At 41.5% G+C, this 24,256-nt stretch overlaps 1 protein-coding gene across 1 annotated transcript in view; it reads right to left on the minus strand.

Moving 5' to 3' along the window:
* Positions 1 to 24,256, minus strand: part of WASHC5 (WASH complex subunit 5) — a 254,023-nt gene that overhangs the window by 166,443 nt on the left and 63,324 nt on the right. Inside the window, exons 13-17 of the mRNA XM_053715943.1 lie at positions 23,286 to 23,452; positions 14,717 to 14,792; positions 13,137 to 13,247; positions 4,877 to 5,017; positions 2,902 to 2,982 (exon numbers count right to left, since the gene is read on the minus strand). Coding sequence (XP_053571918.1) covers positions 2,902 to 2,982; positions 4,877 to 5,017; positions 13,137 to 13,247; positions 14,717 to 14,792; positions 23,286 to 23,452 — 576 coding nt within the window. The remainder of the gene's footprint in view (positions 1 to 2,901; positions 2,983 to 4,876; positions 5,018 to 13,136; positions 13,248 to 14,716; positions 14,793 to 23,285; positions 23,453 to 24,256) is intronic.

The raw sequence follows: 24,256 nt of genomic DNA on the forward strand, positions 1-24,256 counted from the left end.
AAATAATTTCAGTGGGAAACCCAAAGTTTTTGAAAAAGTTTTAACAATTTTCTTTATATGATAGCGTTTGGCTGTGAAATTGTGGCATTAAATATACTAATATGGGCCTAGATCAATACCTTGGGTTGACTACTTTAAAAAAATATATACAGTTTTGACAGGTAAATAACATAAAAAAACTAAGGCTCTGTTTCTGTTTAAAAGGAGTGATAGCGAAAATGTGTCCGGTCCACAGCGTCATCCTTACTTGTGGGATATCTCTTCCCCAACAGGAAATGGCAGTGTCCCAGCAAAGCTGGCCATATAGTCCCTCCTAGGCTCCGCCCACCCCAGTCATTCGACCGACGGACAGGAGGATATATATATATATATATATAGGAGAAACCATATGGTACCGTGGTGACTGTAGTTAGAGAAAATAATTCATCAGACCTGATTAAAAAACCAGGGCGGGCCGTGGACCGGACACACCGTTGGAGAAAGTAATTTATCAGGTAAGCATAAATTCTGTTTTCTCCAACATTGGTGTGTCCGGTCCACGGCGTCATCCTTACTTGTGGGAACCAATACCAAAGCTTTAGGACACGGATGAAGGGAGGGAGCAAATCAGGTTACCTAAACGGAAGGCACCACAGCTTGCAAAACCTTTCTCCCAAAAATAGCCTCCGAAGAAACAAAAGTATCAAATTTGTAAAATTTGGCAAAAGTGTGCAGTGAAGACCAAGTCGCTGCCTTACATATCTGGTCAACAGAAGCCTCGTTCTTGAAGGCCCATGTAGAAGCCACAGCCCTAGTGGAGTGAGCTGTGATTCTTTCAGGAGGCTGCCGTCCGGCAGTCTCATAAGCCAATCGGATGATGCTTTTAAGCCAAAAGGAAAGAGAGGTAGAAGTCGCTTTTTGACCTCTCCTTTTAGCAGAATAAACAACAAACAAAGAAGATGTTTGTCTGAAATCTTTTGTAGCCTCTAAATAGAATTTTAGAGCACGGACTACGTCCAAATTGTGTAACAAACGTTCCTTCTTTGAAACTGGATTCGGACATAAAGAAGGTACAACTATCTCCTGGTTAATATTTTTGTTAGAAACAACCTTAGGAAGAAAACCAGGCTTAGTACGCAAAACCACCTTATCTGCATGGAACACCAGATAGGGCGGAGAACACTGCAGAGCAGATAACTCTGAAACTCTTCTAGCAGAAGAAATTGCAACCAAAAACAAAACTTTCCAAGATAGTAACTTAATATCTATGGAATGTAAAGGTTCAAACGGAACCCCTTGAAGAACTGAAAGAACTAGATTTAGACTCCAGGGAGGAGTCAAAGGTCTGTAAACAGGCTTGATCCTAACCAGAGCCTGAACAAATGCTTGAACATCTGGCACAGCTGCCAGTCTTTTGTGTAGTAAGACAGATAAAGCAGAGATCTGTCCCTTCAGAGAACTTGCAGATAATCCTTTCTCCAAACCTTCTTGTAGAAAGGAGAGAATCTTAGGAATTTTTATCTTATTCCACGGGAATCCTTTGGATTCACACCAACAGATATATCTTATCCGAAGGCACAGACATGTTAAACAGGCTTAAACTTGTCAACAAAGCACAAAAAACGTTTTAAAACAAAACCGTTACTGTCTCTTTAAATTTTAAACAGAAAACACTTTATTACTGAATATGTGAAAAAGTATGAAGGAATTGTTCAAAAATTACCAAAATTTCACCACAGTGTCTTAAATTTCAGAGCTTTAACCCTTAAAATAACGGAACCGGAGCCGTTTACAAATTTAACCCCTATACAGTCCCAACCAAGCCCAGAGGGGAATACGATACCAATTGACGCCTTCTAGAAGCTTTTCCAGCAAATTTCAGATCCTCACACATGCATCTGCATGCCCTGCTCTCAAAAAACAACTGCGCAGTAATGGCGCGAAAATGAGGCTCAGTCTACAACTAGGAAGGCCCCCTGACTGGAAAAGGTGTCTAACATAGTGCCTGCCGTTTAATAAACGTTCCCCAAGTTTATAAATGCGAATTGTCAGCATAAATATGAATAAAATGCCCAAATAAATCGATTTAGCCCATAAAAATGTCTACCAGTTTTTTAGCCCATATTAAGCCCTTTATTCTGTTTGTTTGACTAAGAAAATGGCTTACCGGTCCCCATGAGGGGAAATGACAGCCTTCCAGCATTACATGGTCTTGTTAGAAATATGGCTAGTCATACCTTAAGCAGAAAAGTCTACTAACTGTTTCCCCCAACTGAAGTTACTTCATCTCAACAGTCCTATGTGGAAACAGCAAACGATTTTAGTTACTGTCTGCTAAAATCATCTTCCTCTCACAAACAGAAATCTTCATCCTTTTCTGTTTCAGAGTAAATAGTACATACCAGCACTATTTTAAAATAACAAACACTTGATAGAAGAATAAAAACTACATTTAAACACCAAAAAACTCTTAACCATCTCCGTGGAGATGTTGCCTGTGCAACGGCAAAGAGAATGACTGGGGTGGGCGGAGCCTAGGAGGGACTATATGGCCAGCTTTGCTGGGACTCTTTGCCATTTCCTGTTGGGGAAGAGATATCCCACAAGTAAGGATGACGCCGTGGACCGGACACACCAATGTTGGAGAAAAGTCTCTGGTATTTTGGGCAAGTTATTCTCTGAAATTCCTGGTAGTGAAGAGATTTAAACAAAGGAGAACTACTTAAAATTGTATGCTCTGTCTGAACCATGACCAAATAAAACATACAACCGTAGAAAGGTGTATTAGGAGTTGATCTGGATCATAGGAGGACTATATACAGCTGTCTCAAGAGCTGCTCCACTGGAAGCTGTTACTTTTTACCATTATTGCTAGTTATGTTAAAGGATTTGTGCATAGTGTGATTGATAAAAGAAGCTTACCTTGATTATGCCAACTAGTGTGGTCTTCATCATCAAAATTCCTTCAGTAAAAATTGAAATGGCGTGCGTCAGCTTGGCCACCTGAAAGAATTATTTTTACAGTTTATTGTTCCTACAAAAGACATAATTTGTACCAGTGCTTGACAAATACAGAGAACCAGGTAGCCATGGCTATTAAAGTTGTATTAACCCTTGCTTAAAAGTGATACGAAACCCAATTTTTTTTCTTTCATGATAGCAAGAAATTTGGGTTTAGTATCCCTTCAAGCAATACATACATACATCATAATATTAATGTGCAAAATATACAGTGTAAACAAACTATTCATTTATTAATATATATTAAGGGTTAAAAAGGGGCAAAAATACTACTGTAGTAAGTGCTATTAAAATTAATCTCTATTAAGGGTTAAATGGGACAAAAAAAAGGAATAATGTGATAAGTGCAATTGCAGACTATTTCATGTGCCATTTGTCTTCTCAAACAGAGCAATATATCTCATTTTTCTCAAGTGGATTACTATCAATACTGATGGTTGTAGGCAGAAGATATTTTATAATGTGAAAACAGGCAGGTAGCAGTCTTTATTAGCACAAATGATGACACCCTCAAATCTATTTAAGAGGACTGTGAAGTACACTATGAGATATTTAAATAGCTGCCTTTTAAACAGTTGTTTAAACCTAGATTCTATTGTGTTTGAAACTTCACTACCTGGTAGTAATAACATAAGTCTACATTTGATAAGATAACAATAGAAAGGTTTATGTGTTATTGGGCCTGTGGCTTTCCCCTGCACCACTGGAGAGCATTGGCTAAGTTTGATATTTTTAAACTGCTTGAACTGACTGGCCCTCTGGCTCCCCATACCTGCAGATAATGAAACTGGGACTATTTAAGACTGCTGAACTTTGGATTCCTTACCCTGAACCAGCTGACTGATCTACTAGCTTCCCCCCCCCCCGTATCCTGCCACGGCGCCTGCCTGTATCCAGCCACGGCACCTGCCTGTATCCAGCCACGGCGCCTGCCTGTATCCAGCCACGGCGCCTGCCTGTATCCAGCCACGGCGCCTGCCTGTATCCAGCCACGGCGCCTGCCTGTATCCAGCCACGGCGCCTGCCTGTATCCAGCCACGGCGCCTGCCTGTATCCAGCCACGGAGCCTGCCTGTATCCAGCCACGGAGCCTGCCTGTATCCAGCCACAGAGCCTGCCTGTATCCAGCCACAGAGCCTGCCTGTATCCAGCCACAGAGCCTGCCTGTATCCAGCCACAGAGCCTGACTGTATCCAGCCACAGAGCCTGACTGTATCCTGCCACAGAGCCTGCCAGTATCTGTCCACAGCCACGGAGCCAGCCTGTATCCGGCCACAGCCACGGAGCCTGCCTGTATCTGGCCACAGCCCCAGAGCCTGCCTGTATCCGGTCACAGCCCCAGAGCCTGCCTGTATCCGGTCACAGCCCCAGAGCCTGCCTGTATCCGGCCACAGCCCCAGAGCCTGCCTGTATCCGGCCACAGCCCCAGAGCCTGCCTGTATCCGGCCACAGCCCCAGAGCCTGCCTGTAACCGGCCACAGCCCCAGAGCCTGCCTGTAACCGGCCACAGCCATGGAGCCTGCATGTATCCTGCCACAGCCACGAAGCCTGCATGTATCCTGCCATAGCCACGGAGCCTGCCTGTATCCTGCCATAGCCATGGAGGGAGCCTGCCTGCATCCTGTCCCAGCCAAGGAGTCTGCCTGTGTCTTGTCGCAGACAACAAGGCTGCCAAGTGCTAGCTGAGTCCTGTCACTGACCAGTGCTTACTGACTAAGGTGGCAGAAATTAGTTTCAGTAGCATTACTAAATTAAAACTTTATTTATTTTATGTGCATATACCATATATAGTGTGTTTACATGAAGAAAAAAAAAATCTAAATATGCAAAATATTAAAACAGCTGCTCCTACTTGGAAATATATATGTGGCTATTACCTCATATCTAGCTACCAGTTGCGCATAATCCCTCAGTTTATCTTTGTCCAGGCGAGTTGGTACTTCCATAATGTTGTGTGTCTGCAGCTTGATAATCTTAGCTAAGGAAGTAAACATGCTCTCTGGGATAATCTGCAGAACCTGTAGTAAAAATACAAATGCCAAAGGATTCAAATAGAACATTATTAGTTAATGGATGCAGCATTTCCAGTGTGAAATAAAATGCATTGCAAATTATTTTTAGCAATTTACAAAATTAGGATTTCTATTCCATAACTCACATTGGTCTGCACCCCCCTCTACAGATGTAGTGTTTTTATTTTATACTTCATAAATAGTGCAGTAAATCATGGGCTGCATCAGACATATAAGAAGGTCTCATTTGAGCATGTCTGCTGGGGGGACACTAACAGTTTATGCATACAAAGAGGTACCTAAAGAGACATGAAGTGCAAAAAAAATGCTCTGTGTTATTGTACCGTTGCTTGAATATAATCATGTGTTTAACCCCTGCAAAGTTGTAAAACATATATTTAAAGTCAGCTCCAGAGCAGAAATGCACATACAAGAAACCATGTCTGTAGCCTTCAATTACCAACTAGCTCCCAAATATAAGTAAATTAAAATGTTTTTTGTCTGAACCATAAAAGTTACATTTTGACCCTCAAATTTTTTTAAATGTAGTAATTGCCAACTAGGAGAATTAAAGTGATGGTAAACTGTCCTAAAACTAATAACAGAATTTTATTCCTAAAGGTAACACAATGTGAATCGCTAGTTTTTTGTATAAAAATCAATCGTCTGTTTTTTAAAACATATTTTTTTTTTTTTTTAAAATACTTTATTTATTTCCAGCACTGGTCACAGCAACAAACAATGCGAGTATATATAAGATTTACATAGTACAATGAAATATATTGTCGCTACAACTGTACTGTTTTTTCCTTTTTCTTTAACAGGGACCATTATCTTACTTTCTCTCAACTCCCCTTTAACTCACTATTCTCCACCTTTTACCTGGTTTTATATTAAAACCATCCAAGTCTTCCCCTGCGGAAAAAAAACCCAAACAAAACTTGTTTATACAGAAAAATATTTGCTGTCAGTTCTTCCTACTCCTTTGCTCGTGTTGGAATGAACAGTCCCGCATCTCACTGTGAGTATGCTAGTAAATCTACAGGAGTCCATGGTTTAAAACATCTTAGTTGCATAGTACATGTGGAGATATGAAATTAGGATGCGACTTTTAACAGATAGGTAACACTTAGTATTGACAACTCTTATTTCTCTTCTTCCCTTTCACAATTTCATTAGGAGTCTGCACTCCTCTGTCCCTTCCCGAGGCGCTTCCCCCAGGGTCCTCTCACTACCCCTCATCCCTGTCCTCCAGAGCTCTAGTGGTTTATTAAGAAAAGATGTTCCATTTTCCCTGGAGTTGGGCTTCTAAGACATGTTCTGAGTCCCTAAATGGGTATAAAATCTGTTTCTGATGTGGTAGTTCTAGACTACTGATAAAGGGTTCCCACTTAGCCAGGAAGTGTTTAATTCTCAAGGTGACATCTCCCTGCGTGTCTATTTGTTCATATATCAGTTGTTGTTGTACTGCTTGTTTGAGGTGTGTTAGGTGTGGTGGTGAGGGTGCCATCCATTGTTTGAAAATTAGTTTTCTAGCTAGCAGTATTGCGTTGTGGATGAATTTCGTGTGTTTCTGTTTGGTGGATTGCGAGTGTAAGAAGAACACCATTTCCATTGTCATTTCAATTCTGTCTCCAGTAACGCCCTCCAGCCATCTCTGTGTCATTCCCCAAAATTTTGTTAGCCGCGGGCATTGCCATGTCATATGTATGATAGTAGGATTGAGGTAGGCACATTTCGGGCATGTGCCCGGAGCCTCCGGGTTCCATTTGTGAAGCATTCTAGGTGTTATGTATGTATTGTGTAATAGTTTCGTGTGTGACTCGCGTATGTCGGTGGATAAGGAGGCCTTCCTCACCTTTGTGAAGCTATGTAGTATGCACTGGTCTGTCAATGTCCGTCCAGTCAATGTATTCCATGTGTTCTGGAGTTGTATTTCCGTAGCGTTGTTGGGGGCGAACTGCAGGGCCCTATAGGTGTGAGAAATAGAGGTCATCCCTCCCTTTGTCAATGACAGTAGTCTGTAAATGTCACACTTAGTGTCAGGCATAGATCCAGTTTTCAGGAGGTCCTGTACATAGTGTCTCATTTGGAGAAAAGCAAAGTGGTGTTTGTTTGGTAGGTTGAAGTCATCCTGCAGGTCTCTGAAGGGTCTAACTGTTCGCTGATCCTCTGACAGTACTTGCCTAAGAGTCGTTACTCCCCACTCCTCCCATTGCTTAAAAGGTTTCGTGGTAAACCCTGCCTGGAAGTCTGGGTTACCTCGGAGTGGGAGATATACCGTGTGTCTGTGTGAGAGGCCAAAGGCCCTGCAAATCTTCCACCACGCTTTTATAGGATGGAGAAGAAGGGCTGTGCCACCAACTATAGCGTCAACTTGTGCGCGTGTCATGTGCGGAAGCATTTTCAAGGACCACGGTTTAATGAGTTCTGTCTCTAATTTGCGGTTGGTAAATTGTCCCCTGTCCAATAGCCAGTCCATCACATACTTAATCAAGGCCGCCCAGTTATAATGCTCAATGTTCGGCAGCCCAAAGCCTCCCCTCTCCGGCGTGCACGTCATTTTAGCATAGCTTATTCTGTGTTTTCTCCCTTTCCACAGAAAATGCAGTATGTCTCTATTTAAGATCTTAATATCCTGTTTGTGTATGAGCTCTGGGAGCATTTGCATTGTGTAGAGCAGTTTGGGAAATAGTATCATTTTGATTAGTCCTACCCTCCCCGACAAGGTCAAGGGTAGCGTGGACCAGTTTTGTAGTGTTCGTCGCAGGTCTTTAAACAGCGGTCGAAAATTGATCTCGTACCACTGGGCAGGGTCTCTATCCAAGGAGACACCTAGATATTTAAAGGTGTTGGTCACTATTTTAAAGTTATCATGCAGAGGCTCTAAGGGGCTTTTATTCTGTAACCACAGTAGCTCAGATTTGTCTCTATTCACACAGTATCCTGAGATCTCACCAAACTCAACAATAATTTGCATGATGTGCGGAATATTTCTTCTGGGGTCTCTAGCATACAGGATCATATCATCTGCGAAGAGAGATATATGAATAATCTCCCCGCCTATGTTTAAACCCTCTGTGTCTCTTCTAATTTTTATTGCCAGCGGCTCTAGTGCTAGGTCAAAGAGGAGTGGAGAAAGGGGACACCCCTGCCTCGTGCCTCTCATAAGCGGGAATGGTGGCGACGGTGTGCCATTGATCAGGATCGCCGCGCGGGGTTCATTATAGATGGCCGCTATAGCTGTTATGAAAGCTCCCTGTATACCAAATCTCCCCAGTGTAGTAAACAAGTGGTCCCACAGGATCTTGTCGAAAGCCTTTTCGGCATCCACAAGTATCAGACAGGCATCTTCGGTGTCGTGTGCCCTACCTTGCGTGGCTTTCTCCCAGTAATGTGTAAGTACTAGTTGGACTTTTCTCATATTCTTAACTGAGGATCTACCCTTTACGAACCCAGTCTGATCTTCGTGTACCAAAGAGGTGAGTATCTCTGCTAATCTGTTGGCCATTATTTTCGTGAATAGTTTGTAGTCCGAGTTGAGTAGGGATATTGGTCTGTAAGATGTCGTCAGTAATGGGTCTCTGTCTAGTTTGGGGATAACTGTCACGTTTGCCTCTGTAAACCTATTGGATAGTTTTGCCTTCCCTTCGAGAATTGTATTGTAGAGTGTTGTGAGTGTATCTGAAGTCTCCCCCTTGAGCATTTTATAGAATTCCCCCGGTAAACCATCAGGTCCAGGGGTTTTCTCCAAGGGCAATGCTTCAATTGCTTTGGCGACCTCTATCGGGTGGATTGGGGCATTTAGTTTGTGTAGTTGGTCTTCGTCTATCTGTGGGAGGGTCATATCTTTCCAGAAATGTTTTCTCTCTGCGTTCACCTCTTGAGAGCCATATAGTTTTGAGTAATAGTCAGTAAATGCTCTATGTATGTCTGTTTCTTGTGTTAGCAACTTGTCCTCGCCTCTGATGGCTGTTACAATGTTGGGCTTTCTATCTAGCTTGGTGATTTTGGCCAATAGTTTCCCTGTGCGATTCCCGTAGCGATAGAATTTGGCCTGCAGTCTATTCTGGGCCCTAACCGAAGCCTGCAGGAGATGGGTGTCTCTAAGAATTTTAATATCTCTGTATTTAATTCTATTCCGTTCTGTCGGGTGACTGAGGTACCGGTTCCTAGCATTTAAGAGTTGGCGCAACAGTAATTCCCCTCTCCTCCTAGAGGTTCTGGTCAGCTTCACCGCATATGCTGTGACCACCCCTCTCAGCACTGCTTTCGCTGTTTCCCAAAACAGGGATATGTCATTTATGTGTTGGGCATTCGATTCTTTGTATGCTAGCCATTCCCCTATTAAGTGTTTCTGAAGGTTCTGGTCATGGTACAGGTGTGTAGGGAAGCTCCATCTGCGAGTCTGTCTTTGTGGTGTGTCTGTATGTAACTCTAGTGTGACTGGGGCGTGGTCTGATATGGTAATAGGGTCTATTCGCACCTCTTTAACCCTTGGGCAGAGAGGTCTAGATATCAAGAAGTAGTCTATGCGAGAAAGAGTAGTTTTTGATGGGTGTGAGCATGTAAAATCTCACGTCTCGGGGTTCCTTTCCCTCCAAACATCAGTCAGGGACAGAGTGTTTCTGAAGTTTTTCAAGATTAATGTTTCCCTTTTGGAGCCCGCCCCTGAGTGGGCAAGATGTGTAGCACTATTAGGGTCGCGGAATCTGTCAGCTGGTGTGAATGGTGCAATATTATAGTCGCCTCCCGCTATGATGGGGAGATCTGAAAAGTGTATGAGCTGGCTTAGGAGGTGGTTTAGAAATTCCCTCTTCCCCGTCTGAGGACCATAGATCCCACACAACACCAGGTGCAGTGTGTCTAATTGGATCTTAGCAATTAAGTATCTGCCCTCCTTGTCTTTTACTGTCTGTGAAACAATGTATTCTAAACCTTTACGGAATAACATCGCTACTCCCCTCGCTCTTTTCCCCTCATAAGGTGTGTAGAGTATTTCTCCCACCCAACCTTGCTTAAGCTTCTGGTGTTCTGTTTGCGAGAGATGCGTCTCTTCCAGTATCGCTATGTCTGTTTTCTTAGCCTTAAGCTGTCTTAGGATCGCCTTTCTTTTAATAGGCGAGGTGATCCCTCCCACATTCCATGTGGTTATCCTCATTTTGTTATAGTAGTATGTTACCTTGTGTGTTGGTACTTGTCTGCCAGTGTAAGAGTGCGTAGTATGTTGTGAGCAACTGTGTGGGTAATTTCAATACACTTTGGTTACTTACTTTTGATGTCACCTAGGTCTATCCTCCTTTTCCCCGGGGTAGCGCCTCGAGACTGGGTACACTGTTTCTACTATTATATAAAACAATTAATGAACAGAATAGTAAAACAAGAACTCACCCCTTCCCTTATCCCTCCCAACAATTCAATAACACACAGAGTTTCTCCAACTGTGATGAAAAAGTCCCTCCCCCACCTCTTCACTTATAAAGGATATAATTCTGCATGGTGTAGTCCGTAAAGTGCTATTTGTTCCCTCTACTGCATATCTGGGTCCCGAACTTTAGTCACCTGAAGCAGAAGGAAAGTCTAGTTGGTTTGATGCTTGCTGCTGTTCTGTCTCTCTCTGTAGATGGAGCTTGAGTTGATTCTGCGACTCAAAGAACAGGGGCCCTTTTGTTGTGTGCAATCGTAATCTTGCTGGGTACAGTAGTGCCGCTGTTCTGCCTTGCTCTATCAGTTGTTTACAGTACGGTGAGAACTCTTTCCTTCTGGCTGCCACTGTCGCAGAGTAGTCTTGGAACAGGTATAATTTATTTCCTTCATATACCAGGGATGAAATCTTTCTGTAGGCCTGCAGGATGGTTACTTTTGTTTTAAAGTTAAGGTATTTTACCATAACCTGTCTCGGTTGCTGGTTGTTTTCGCCTTGTCTTCTCGGATCTCCCACTCTGTGGGCTCTTTCCACCGTGCACGGCAAGCCCGATTGGGGGATATGCAGCAATTTTGGTAGGGTAATTTCTGCAAATTCTATTAGTTGTGTCCCCGGGAGGGATTCTGGAATTCCAACTATTCGTAAATTGTTTCTTCGCGACCTGTTTTCAAGATCGTCAATTTTTGCCCACAGCCGATCGGTCTGCTGCTGTAATGTATGAATAGTTGCTGCGGTTTCTCTATGTCGAGTTTCTCCCTCTGCCACCCTTTGTTCTACTTTAGAGAGCCTGCCATTAAAGGATTTAACTTCCGCTGTGAGCGAGTCCATTCCCGTTTGCAGCTGTTCTATCTTTGGTAGAAACAGAGCGGATATCTGGGAAACAATTGGATGGGTGTCCACGGTATTGGCGGTCAAGGGGTCCTCAACACCCATGGGGGCCTGCAGTGCTTCCGCCTGGTTTTTTTTTTTATCTGCGTTTTTCAGTCTGTTTGCCATTGTGCCTGTTTTTTTAGTATATGAGTTGTAATATTTTTGCATGCAGATCTAAGAGTCTCTTCGCTGCAGCCCTCAGCTGTGGTATATCACTGCGCTCGATTGCCGGTGGTCCCTCAGATCTCAACAAGTGACTTTCTGTCTCCCAGGCAGGGAGGAACCCAGTTTCAACAGAGGGCTAAACAGTTGCTGGGTAAGCAGGGGGGGTATAGGACCTTGGCGTCTAGCCCTGCATATTTCTAGTGAGAGATTATGCTATTTCTGAATTGAGGGAGTCTGAAGGTGGGGGATAGGTAGTTCAATGCAGCCTCCCCAGTAGTGTACTTTCTTCTGAGTTGGCAAACACTTGGACTAATGGAGGTATGTTCCCCAAAGATAAAAGGAAAAAGAGTCTGCTTTTGTCAGTTTAATCTTCCTCCAGTTGAGAACCATATAGTATTGCCCCGTGCGATCTAAGGGGTTGTATAGAGTGTGTTTTTCTGTGTCTTTTGCCTGTTTAAGTGCAGATCCTGTCTTGTCACGTGGTCTGATTTGGACTGTGTTGTAGCTCCCTCAGGCTGTCTCTTATCTTTTCCCCCCTTTGCTGTATGGTTGTTTGTTTTTTTGTTGTTTTTTATTTTTGCAGGGCTAGTGTTATATGAAGCGCAGAGTGCTCCCAATTGCCCCTTCAAGATGGCTATAGGTGTTTGGCCCCTTCTAGCTAGTCACACAGATGCCAGTCTACTGCCGCTTTTATTGTCTGTTATGGGCTGCACTGCTGTGTATCTCTAACATTGGAGGCAAGATGGCGGTTTTCCCGCCAGTGACTATGTTAGCCCCTCTGATCTTTAATGTGTCCCACTTGGTGCTCCCAACTCTCACCCGATGTAAGATGACTGCCGCTTACCCCTTGTGCGGCTCTGAGGTGTGGTGGAGTCACTGCTCAGTTTCTCTTCGGCTGCAGATTCTCTTCGGCTGCAGCTGCAGCCGTTTCCCTCTTCCTCTGTCCGTTGGCTTCGTCGGCGGGGGAATCAGCTACTCGATTCCTCGCTGTCCAGAGTCCGGGCAGGTGTGTACCTTCCCTGCCAAGGATGACAGCACTTTTAAGGGGGTGTTTGGTAATATTTAACTCCGTTTTAGGAGTTGAAGCAGCGGAGCTCTTTCTTGCCACTTCCACTATCTACACCCGCCCACCGGAAGTCCTTTTAAAACATATTTTACTCACACTGCGTTAACGATCTTTACTCCACCCCTATATGTTTTTTCGGCTTGCTTCAATTATTCACGAAGAGACCCGTCCGACCCGCTCACTACGTCATTCTATGGACAGTCATTCTATGGGGAATCTAGTGCATGTGCGTCACTGTATGCAAATTACAATACAGCAACGTCAAAACTCTTTAGTGCATGCGCTCTCCACTGAAGGGGCGTGTGTCTGTCTTCAAAGGATGCCAGCTGGCCCAGTTTTTCATTGATTGAAAATGTGACAACAAAAAAAATGCCAGAAAAAAAAAAAAAAAAACGGGCAGAGGAACGGCAGCAAGATTTAAACATTTTTAAAAATGTACTCAATCTTAATAAGCTAAATTTAATATTAATTGATGAATGAAAGTACCATTATTTTTTAAATTTTTAATCAAATTCAGCATTAATTATTCGTATACTTTACCATCACTTTAAATACAAATAAACTAAGTAAAAAACAAAACAGCAAATGAGGATACTTACCTTCCTGACATAAGAAACCAACTCTCCTGAGTAATACTGCGATACACTGAGTAAGTCAGGGCTGTTTGCTTGATTGATACGTAGCAAGGGCAAGTCAAGGGCAGATGCCAGCTTAAACAACAAAGGATATAACAAAAGATATCTTAAATACACTTTTTCTAAAGTTGAGTGTTTTTATAAATAGATACAAAGGATAATTGAAAAAGGTAAGGGACCAGAAGAAAAATACTATAAGGTAATGAGATTTGTTAACCCCTGTTATTCTGAAACACAACAACAAATATAATGTAGTGAGACATAATAGACAAAATATAAATATACAACACACTTCAGTTTTAAATAGAAGCATTTTTGCTATGCACATGTATTAGAAAAAAGGCTTTGTGTAAAAATCTCCCTGGTTCAGTATGATGTGCTCCTGGCGCAGTGTAAAAGCTCATACTGAACTCTCAAAGCTGAAATGCACTCAGGTGTTTCAAATTTTGCAGTGATGTTTCTTTAATTGCTGCTAAATACACAATATTAATAAATGCAATACTTGTGAAAAAGTTAAAAGGGACATGCTAACAATGTTTCATGAAAAAAATGTTTTGTCCCGTCAGATATGCAGAGATGATTTCACCAGTGGAGCTGTTCTCATTAGCCAGTGAGCATTAGCAGGATATGCACGACTGATCCCGTAGTAGTTTAAACATATTTTAAATGTTTTTCAGGTAAAACAAAATTGTCAAAGCTGCCCTTTGATATGCATTCTAAACAATATTTTCAAACCGTATTTCTTTAAGCCCATAATGACCACAGACGTACCCTGTACATCGACCAGTCGTTCACATACCCACTTATATGGCCTGGGAAATAGCACAGGTCTTGTTGGCAAGACTGCAATATATCTGCATGCCTTCGGAAGTGAGGAATGCAGTACTACCGCTGTCGGCAAAGCTAAGCTAGTAAACCCGTTAACGACCATGCAACATACAAGGTACATCGGTTGTTAATGTGGTTAAGTGACACTAAACTGCTGGGCATGACTACAATTGCCCAGTTACTACCTACTGTACCGGCAAAGCTGAACTATATTAACTCCTTACAGATGCTGGTTGATAAGGCTCCGCATTTTCATACTGAGAACTCCCATCTTGGAGGTTAGGTATTCCCACACTCTGACTCATTGAGCATTCACAGATCAGGGACATGGCTGACTTTTTAACATTTATATTGTGTGCACCAGATTAGCGCGCAGCCGTACACAATACAGGGGGGGAGGTTTAGATTTGGCAGCAGTTACATTCCTAATGGCATTTTAAAATAGATTTTTTATAACAAACTTTGTGTATAAAATAAATAAATAAATAAATCACAAACTCTTTAAAAGCTGGAATCTGTAAATGCACAGCTTCTGGAAGAGGGAGCAACAATATTTATGCTTTAAGTTGCTGTTGATAAGTATAAAGAGTAACCAACCAGATTCTGTGGTTAAACTAAAAGAACAGCTCTGAAAACAGCTGTAGGTATAGGAGAAATAAAACAACAGCATGGTGGGTAGTTGTGCTGAGAAAGTTGTAGAAGAAGAGATGACTTACCTTTAAGAACGTAGCTCTCAGCTTAGTTACCATGAAGGGACTGGCTCTTATACTCTCCTGCATAATAGATGTAAAACTAAAAGCAGAAATTTGGAAAAACAATGGTTAAAATGTTTTATAAAGATTAGAAATTCATAACTTTTGTGACATTTGAAACATAAGGCACTTGAAAGAAAAGGAGGAATACTTTAGCCTGTCAAAAAAAAAAAAAAAAAAAAAAAAAAAAAAAAAAAAGGATGATAAGCTTAGAAATAATATAAAAATAAATGAATTGAAGTATCAGATATACTTCCATGTGAAAAGAAGATTCCTGTACAATTAATAGGATATAATTACAAACAGCTGTATTACTAACATGGATATTTATACAGTATCAAATAAATAAAAACATAATTTATGCTTACCTGATAAATTCCTTTCTTCTGTAGTGTGATCAGTCCACGGGTCATCATTACTTCTGGGATATTACTCCTCCCCAACAGGAAGTGCAAGAGGATTCACCCAGCAGAGCTGCATATAGCTCCTCCCCTCTACGTCACTCCCAGTCATTCGACCAAGGACCAACGAGAAAGGAAAAGCCAAGGGTGAAGTGGTGACTGGAGTATAAATTAAAAAATATTTACCTGCCTTAAAAACAGGGCGGGCCGTGGACTGATCACACTACAGAAGAAAGGAATTTATCAGGTAAGCATAAATTATGTTTTCTTCTGTTAAGTGTGATCAGTCCACGGGTCATCATTACTTCTGGGATACCAATACCAAAGCAAAAGTACACGGATGACGGGAGGGATAGGCAGGCTCTTTATACAGAAGGAACCACTGCCTGAAGAACCTTTCTCCCAAAAATAGCCTCCGATGAAGCAAAAGTGTCAAATTTGTAAAATTTGGAAAAAGTATGAAGCGAAGACCAAGTTGCAGCCTTGCAAATCTGTTCAACAGAGGCCTCATTCTTGAAGGCCCAAGTGGAAGCCACAGCTCTAGTAGAATGAGCTGTAATTCTTTCAGGAGGCTGCTGTCCAGCAGTCTCATAAGCTAAACGAATTATGCTACGAAGCCAAAAAGAAAGAGAGGTAGCGGAAGCTTTTTGACCTCTCCTCTGCCCAGAGTAAATGACAAACAGAGAAGACGTTTGTCGAAATTCCTTAGTTGCCTGTAAGTAAAATTTTAGAGCACGGACTACATCCAGGTTGTGCAGTAGACGTTCCTTCTTTGAAGAAGGATTTGGGCATAAAGAAGGAACAACAATCTCTTGATTGATATTCCTGTTAGTAACTACCTTAGGTAAGAACCCAGGTTTAGTACGCAGGACTACCTTATCCGAATGAAAAATCAAATAAGGAGAATCACAATGTAAGGCTGATAATTCAGAGACTCTTCGAGCCGAGGAAATAGCCATTAAAAATAGAACTTTCCAAGATAACAACTTTATATCAATGGAATGAAGGGGTTCAAACGGAACGCCCTGTAAAACATTAAGAACAAGGTTTAAACTCCATGGTGGAGCAACAGTTTTAAACACAGGCTTAATTCTGGCCAAAGCCTGACAAAAAGCCTGGACGTCAGGAACTTCTGACAGACATTTGTGTAACAGAATGGACAGAGCTGAGACCTGTCCCTTTAATGAACTAGCAGATAAACCCTTTTCTAAACCTTCTTGTAGAAAAGACAATATCCTAGGAATCCTAACCTTACTCCAAGAGTAACCTTTGGATTCACACCAATATAGGTATTTACGCCATATCTTATGGTAAATCTTTCTGGTAACAGGTTTCCTAGCCTGTATTAAGGTATCAATAACTGACTCAGAAAATCCACGTCTTGATAAAATCAAGCGTTCAATTTCCAAGCAGTCAGCTTCCGAGAAGTTAGATTTTGATGTTTGAAGGGACCCTGTATCAGAAGGTCCTGTTTCAGAGGTAGAGACCAAGGTGGACAGGATGACATGTCCACCAGGTCTGCATACCAAGTCCTGCGTGGCCACGCAGGTGCTATTAGAATCACTGATGCTCTCTCTTGTTTGATTCTGGCAATCAATCGAGGAAGCAACGGGAAGGGTGGAAACACGTAAGCCATCCTGAAGTCCCAAGGTGCTGTCAGAGCATCTATCAGGACTGCTCCTGGATCCCTGGATCTGGACCCGTAACGAGGAAGCTTGGCGTTCTGTCGAGACGCCATGAGATCTATCTCTGGTTTGCCCCAACGTCGAAGTATTTGGGCAAAGACCTCCGGATGAAGTTCCCACTCCCCCGGATGAAAAGTCTGACGACTTAAGAAATCCGCCTCCCAGTTCTCCACTCCCGGGATGTGGATTGCTGACAGGTGGCAAGAGTGAGACTCTGCCCAGCAAATTATCTTTGATACTTCCATCATAGCTAGGGAGCTTCTTGTCCCTCCCTGATGGTTGATGTAAGCTACAGTCGTGATGTTGTCCGACTGAAACCTGATGAACCCCCGAGTTGTCAACTGGGGCCAAGTCAGGAGGGCATTGAGAACTGCTCTCAATTCCAGAATGTTTATTGGCAGGAGACTCTCCTCCTGACTCCATTGTCCCTGAGCCTTCAGAGAATTCCAGACGGCACCCCAACCTAGAAGGCTGGCGTCTGTTGTTACAATTGTCCAGTCTGGTCTGCTGAATGGCATCCCCCTGGACAGATGTGGCCGAGAAAGCCACCATAGAAGAGAATTTCTGGTCTCTTGATCCAGATTCAGAGAAGGGGATAAGTCTGAGTAATCCCCATTCCACTGACTTAGCATGCACAGTTGCAGTGGTCTGAGGTGTAAGCGTGCAAAGGGTACTATGTCCATTGCCGCTACCATTAAGCCGATTACCTCCATGCATTGAGCCACTGACGGGTGTTGAATGGAATGAAGGGTGCGGCAAGCACTTTGAAGTCTTGTTAGCCTGTCCTCTGTCAGGTAAATCTTCATTTCTACAGAATCTATAAGAGTCCCCAGGAAGGGAACTCTTGTGAGTGGAACGAGTGAACTTTTCTTTTCGTTCACCTTCCATCCATGTGACCTTAGAAATGCCAGCACTAACTCTGTATGAGACTTGGCAGTTTGAAAGCTTGAAGCTTTGATCAGAATGTCGTCTAGGTATGGAGCTACCGAGATTCCCCGCGGTCTTAGTACCGCCAGAAGAGCACCCAGAACCTTTGTGAAGATTCTTGGAGCTGTAGCCAATCCGAATGGAAGAGCCACAAACTGGTAATGCCTGTCTAGGAAGGCAAACCTTAGGTACCGATAATGATCTTTGTGAATCGGTATGTGAAGGTAAGCATCTTTTAAATCTACAGTGGTCATGTATTGACCCTCTTGGATCATAGGTAAAATTGTCCGAATAGTCTCCATCTTGAACGATGGAACTCTTAGGAATTTGTTTAGGATCTTTAAGTCCAGGATTGGTCTGAAAGTTCCCTCTTTTTTGGGAACCACAAACAGATTTGAGTAAAACCCCTGTCCCTGTTCCGATCGTGGAACTGGATGGATTACTCCCATTAACAAGAGCTCTTGTACGCAGCGTAGAAACGCCTCTTTCTTTGTCTGGATTGTTGACAATCTTGACAGATGAAATCTCTCTCTTGGAGGAGAGTATTTGAAGTCCAGAAGGTATCCCTGAGATATTATCTCTAGCGCCCAGGGATCCTGAACATCTCTTGCCCAAGCCTGGGCGAAGAGAGAAAGTCTGCCCCCCACTAGATCCGATCCCGGATCGGGGGCCCTCAATTCATGCTGTTTTAGGGGCAGCAGCAGGTTTCCTAGTCTGCTTGCCCTTGTTCCAGGACTGGTTAGGTTTCCAGCCTTGTCTGTAGCGAGCAACAGCACCTTCCTGTTTTGGTGCAGAGGAAGTTGATGCTGCTCCTGCTTTGAAATTACGAAAGGAACGAAAATTAGACTGTCTAGTCTTGGCTTTGGCCTTGTCCTGAGGCAGGGCATGGCCTTTACCTCCTGTAATGTCAGCGATAATCTCTTTCAACCCGGGCCCGAATAAGGTCTGCCCTTTGAAAGGTATATTAAGCAATTTAGACTTAGAAGTAACATCAGCTGACCAGGATTTTAGCCACAGCGCCCTGCGTGCCTGAATGGCGAATCCTGAATTCTTCGCCGTAAGTTTAGTAAGATGTACTACGGCCTCCAAAATGAATGAATTAGCTAGTTTAAGGACTCTAAGCCTGTCCGTAATGTCGTCCAGAGTAGCTGAACCAATGTTCTCTTCCAGAGACTCAATCCAGAATGCCGCTGCAGCCGTGATCGGCGCAATGCATGCAAGGGGTTGCAATATAAAACCTTGTTGAACAAACATTTTCTTAAGGTAACCCTCTAACTTTTTATCCATTGGATCTGAAAAAGCACAGCTATCCTCCACCGGGATAGTGGTACGCTTAGCTAAGGTAGAAACTGCTCCCTCCACCTTAGGGACCGTTTGCCATAAGTCCCTTGTGGTGGCGTCTATTGGAAACATTTTTCTAAATATCGGAGGGGGTGAGAACGGCACACCGGGTCTATCCCACTCCTTAGTAACAATTTCAGTAAGTCTCTTAGGTATAGGAAAAACCTCAGTACTCGTCGGTACCGCAAAATATTTATCCAACCTACACATTTTCTCTGGTATTGCAACTGTGTTACAATCATTCAGAGCCGCTAACACCTCCCCTAGTAATACACGGAGGTTTTCCAGTTTAAATTTAAAATTTGAAATATCTGAATCCAGTCTGTTTGGATCAGAACCGTCACCCACAGAATGAAGTTCTCCGTCCTCATGTTCTGCCACCTGTGACGCAGTGTCTGACATGGCCCTAATATTATCAGCGCACTCTGTTCTCACCCCAGAGTGATCACGCTTACCTCTTAGTTCTGGTAATTTAGCCAAAACCTCAGTCATAACAGTAGCCATATCCTGTAATGTGATTTGTAATGGCCGCCCAGATGTACTCGGCGCTACAATATCACGCACCTCCCTCTGAGCGGGAGATGTAGGTACTGACACGTGAGGCGAGTTAGTCGGCATAACTCTCCCCTCGTTGTTTGGTGAAATTTGTTCAATTTGTACAGATTGACTTTTATTTAAAGTAGCATCAATACAGTTAGTACATAAATTTCTATTGGGCTCCACTTTGGCATTGCAACAAATGACACAGGTATCATCCTCTGAATCAGACATGTTTAACACACTAGCAAATAAACTTGCAACTTGGAAATACAATTCAATTAGAATAATATTAAAATGTACTGTGCCTTTAAGAAGCACAGAAGATCTATGACAGTTGAAAATTAATAAATTGAAACAGTTATAGCCTCAATCCTTGTAAACAACACAACTTTAGCAAAGGTTTAATCCCATTAGCAAAGATAACAAATTCTGAAAGCAGGAAACAAATTACAGAATAAACGTTTTTTATCTCAGTCAAACTATAATTCTCACAGCTCTGCTGAGAGAAATTACCTCCCTCAAAATAAGTTTTGAAGACCCCTGAGCTCTGTAGAGATGAACCGGATCATGCAGGGAATACAATGAGTTGCTGACTGAAATATTTGATGCATAGAAAAAGCGCCAAAAAACGGCCCCTCCCCCTCACACACAGCAGTGAGGGAGAACAGAAACTGTCAGAAAAACAGATTAAGCAACTGCCAAGTGGAAAAAAAGTGCCCAAACATTTATTCACACAGTACCTCAGCAAATGAAAACGATTTTACATTCCAGCAAAAACGTTAAACATAATCTCTAGTTATTAAACAGCTTTATGTATTTCTTACAGTGTAATTCTAGTGAAGTACCATTCCCCAGAATACTGAAGTGTAAAGTATACATACATGACATTATATCGGTATGGCAGGATTTTCTCATCAATTCCATTGTCAGAAAATAAAAACTGCTACATACCTCTATGCAGATTCATCTGCCCGCTGTCCCCTGATATGAAGTTTACCTCACTCCTCAGATGGCCGAGAACAGCAATATGATCTTAACTACTCCGGCTAAAATCATAGCAAAACTCTGGTAGATTCTTCTTCAAACTCTGCCAGAGAGGTAATAACACACTCCGGTGCTATTTTAAAATAACAAACTTTTGATTGAAGATATAAAACTAAGTATAATCACCATAGTCCTCTCACACATCCTATCTAGTCGTTGGGTGCAAGAGAATGACTGGGAGTGACGTAGAGGGGAGGAGCTATATGCAGCTCTGCTGGGTGAATCCTCTTGCACTTCCTGTTGGGGAGGAGTAATATCCCAGAAGTAATGATGACCCGTGGACTGATCACACTTAACAGAAGAAATTACCTATATAGATTGTTGGGAATTGAAAGAAAAAACCCACTGCAAACACGATCAGTATTAACAATATATTAATGAATCTTAAACATACAAAAAAAAAACAACTGAAATGGTACAATATCATTCAATATCACAAATACTGAAATGTATTATAATAAACTATACATAAAAAGATCTGTACTTAATACCTAGTAATAAAGTATACAAAATTGATTCGACAACCCAACAAAAAACAAAAACCTGTGCTAACTAAACACATCATATACAATTCTGCAGCAATTATATCGCCTGTGAAAACATGATGGGCTCTGGTCTCAAACTTACACCTTTTGAACGGTTATAGCTTAACTCCTATTAGTTTGTATCCCCAATATCTAAACCTAAGATGTCCAACCTACTGCTCGGGAACCACAAGTAGATCTTGTCTTTTCCACTGCCATTGCTCTACCACTATAGTGTGCTCTACTTCTCTATGGCTAATTCATGTGTTCACGTGATGCATATGTTTAAAGGGACTTAAAATTAAACTTTCATTATTAAGATGCAATTTTAAACACCATTTCAATTTACTTTCATTATCAAATGTTGTAGTCTTTATATGGGGCACCAGCTAAGAACGAGCGTGTGCAACAGGTCAGTGTATACCTACCTATATGAGTCTGTGATTCCCTGATTGGGTGTCACATGATGCAGTGGGCCGGCAAATTTAAATACATTTTGGAAAACTTTCAGAAGAATTTTACAGCTCATTTAAAATTCAGAGCACGTGCTATTGCATTGTCTTTTTATCATGCATTTCTACTCTACTTAAAAGGGACATCAACCCACAATTTTTCTTTTATGAATCAGATAGAGAATACAATTTTTTTAAAAAGTTTCCAATTTACTTCTATTATCAAATTTTAGTTGTTAAATATATATCTAGATGGGTAGTGTGCACATGTCTGCAGCTTTACATGACAGGAAATAATGATGCCATTTAGTGCTCTTGTTAATGTATAACAATGTTGCAAAACTGCTGCCATATAGTGCTGCAGACACGTGCACGCTCCTGAACTGCTTTTTAACAAAGGATAACAAGAAAACAAAGAAACTTTGATAAAAGAAGTAAATTGTAAAGTTGTTTAAAATTGTATGTTCTATTTGAATCATGAAAGAAAAATGTGGGGTTTTATGTCCCTTTAAGGTCCTTTAGATAAACTCCCCTTTAAAATTGAGATCTGGTGTAAGTTACCTGACTGCAAGGTAACTGATCACATAACTGCTTTGTAGTCTCCCCTTTCTCCAGCTATTACACATCCTCTAATAGAACAATTGTTATAGTAATGTATTCGTTTCCCTCTCGTTCTGTGTCATATATTGTATTAGAGTGTAGCTCACTGTGTATAAAAGTGCACCTCAGGGGCAGAGCACTCCTCTCCTTTTGTTACGTTTGTCTAGTAATGTACATTGTATAGTCTTATATAATGTCTTATTGTAAGTTTTTTATTGTAGTGTACCCTTATTATAGTAATGTATCTTTGTGTAATGCTACATAAAATGTTGCACTTTACAAATAAACAATAAAAATACAGATGTCCCGGGGTAAGATAGGTAAATAGATTTACAGACAGATATTCAATAGAATAATGAGACTGGGGTCAAAACATGTGTGAGTGTACAAAAAACATTCAAAAGAAGCACAGGACAGAGCGTTGTTAACGTCTATTAGAGGGACACTGAACCCAAATTTTTTCTTTCATGATTCAGATAGACCAGGGAATTTTAAGCAACTTTCTAATTTACTCCTATTATAAATTTTTCTTCGTTCTCTTGCTATGTTTATTTTAAAAGCAGGAATGTAAATCTTAGCAGCCAGCCCATTTTAGGTTCAGCACCATTGATAGTGCTTGCTTATTGGAGGCTTACATTTACCCACCAATAAGCAAGCATAACCCAGGTTCTCAACCAAGAATGGGCCAGGTCCTATGCATCACATTCCTGCTTTTTAAATAAATATACCAAGGGAACGAAGAAAAATTGATAATAGGACTAAATTAGAAAGTTGCTTAAAACTGCCTGCCCTATCTGAATCACAAAATAAAAAATGTGGCTTTAGTGTCCCTTTAATGAGCAGCAGCAAATAACCCAAAAAGCAATTTCTTAAATAGGAAAAAAATGATTATAGACGGAAGAGATGAGATACTATGGAAGACAAATAGTTCATTAAGTCTAAATGTCTTCATGGGCTAATACAGAACAGAACACCAGAGAAGCATAGCTAGACCATAGCACTAGTAACGCAAACATTACCTGTCAATCAGCTGCCAAGCATACGACAGGTCACCCACAATCTGCATGGTGATCAGAACTTCCTCTTTGATGTTTATGGTCCGAATCATCTGATGAAGAAACCTGCGAGTGTCAGCAAGAAACTGACAAACCTGAAGGTTGTTTTCCAGCTGATGAAACTCCTGAACCTGAACATACAAGAATTATACGGTTCACTTACATGTTAATGATGCTGTGTATGTGTGTAACGTGCTGTGTATGTGTGTAACGTGATGCTTACTAGTGAATTCTATATTATTCAGATTTTAATACTTGAGAAATTCACAGACAAACCTAAAAGCTCTGCGTAGACACTAAAAAACTATTTAAAGAAACATAGATAATGATGGCAGATAAGCAAAAGGCCAATCAAATCTGCCCATATTTTATTCTGAAGTGCAAACTTTATTTATTCTTAGGATATATTTATGCATAGCCCGGGTATTCTGTTACAGTAATTGTCACAAACACTGTCTAACCCGTGAATAACCCATCCTTTTTGTATCAAAGTACCTAATAAAAATAACTTCTGGACCTACTACATTCCAGCTTGAGATCACGAGTCCTTGTTGTGGTTATTCTCTTTTCGTGAAAAATGTTATTTTAATCCTGAGCTTTATTAAATACCTTAATAAATTTAATGGGAAAGTCAAGTCAAAATTAAACTTTCATGATTCAGAAAGGGCACGCAATTTTTCAATTTACGTTTATCATCAAATTTGCTTAGTTCTCTTGGTATTTTTGATGAAAGCTAAACCTAGGTAGGCTCATATGCTAATTTTCAAGCTGTTAACAGTTTTTCACAGTTAGACACTGCTAGTCGATGTGTGTCATATAGATAACATTGTTTACGAGTCAGCACTGATTGACTAACATGCAAGTCTGGTAAAAAGGAACTTTATGCTTACCTGATAAATTTATTTCTTTTTCGATACGATGAGTCCATGGATTTC

Source organism: Bombina bombina, chromosome 5 (assembly GCF_027579735.1).
Source record: "Bombina bombina isolate aBomBom1 chromosome 5, aBomBom1.pri, whole genome shotgun sequence".
In the NCBI taxonomy this organism is placed as follows: Eukaryota; Metazoa; Chordata; class Amphibia; order Anura; family Bombinatoridae; genus Bombina; species Bombina bombina.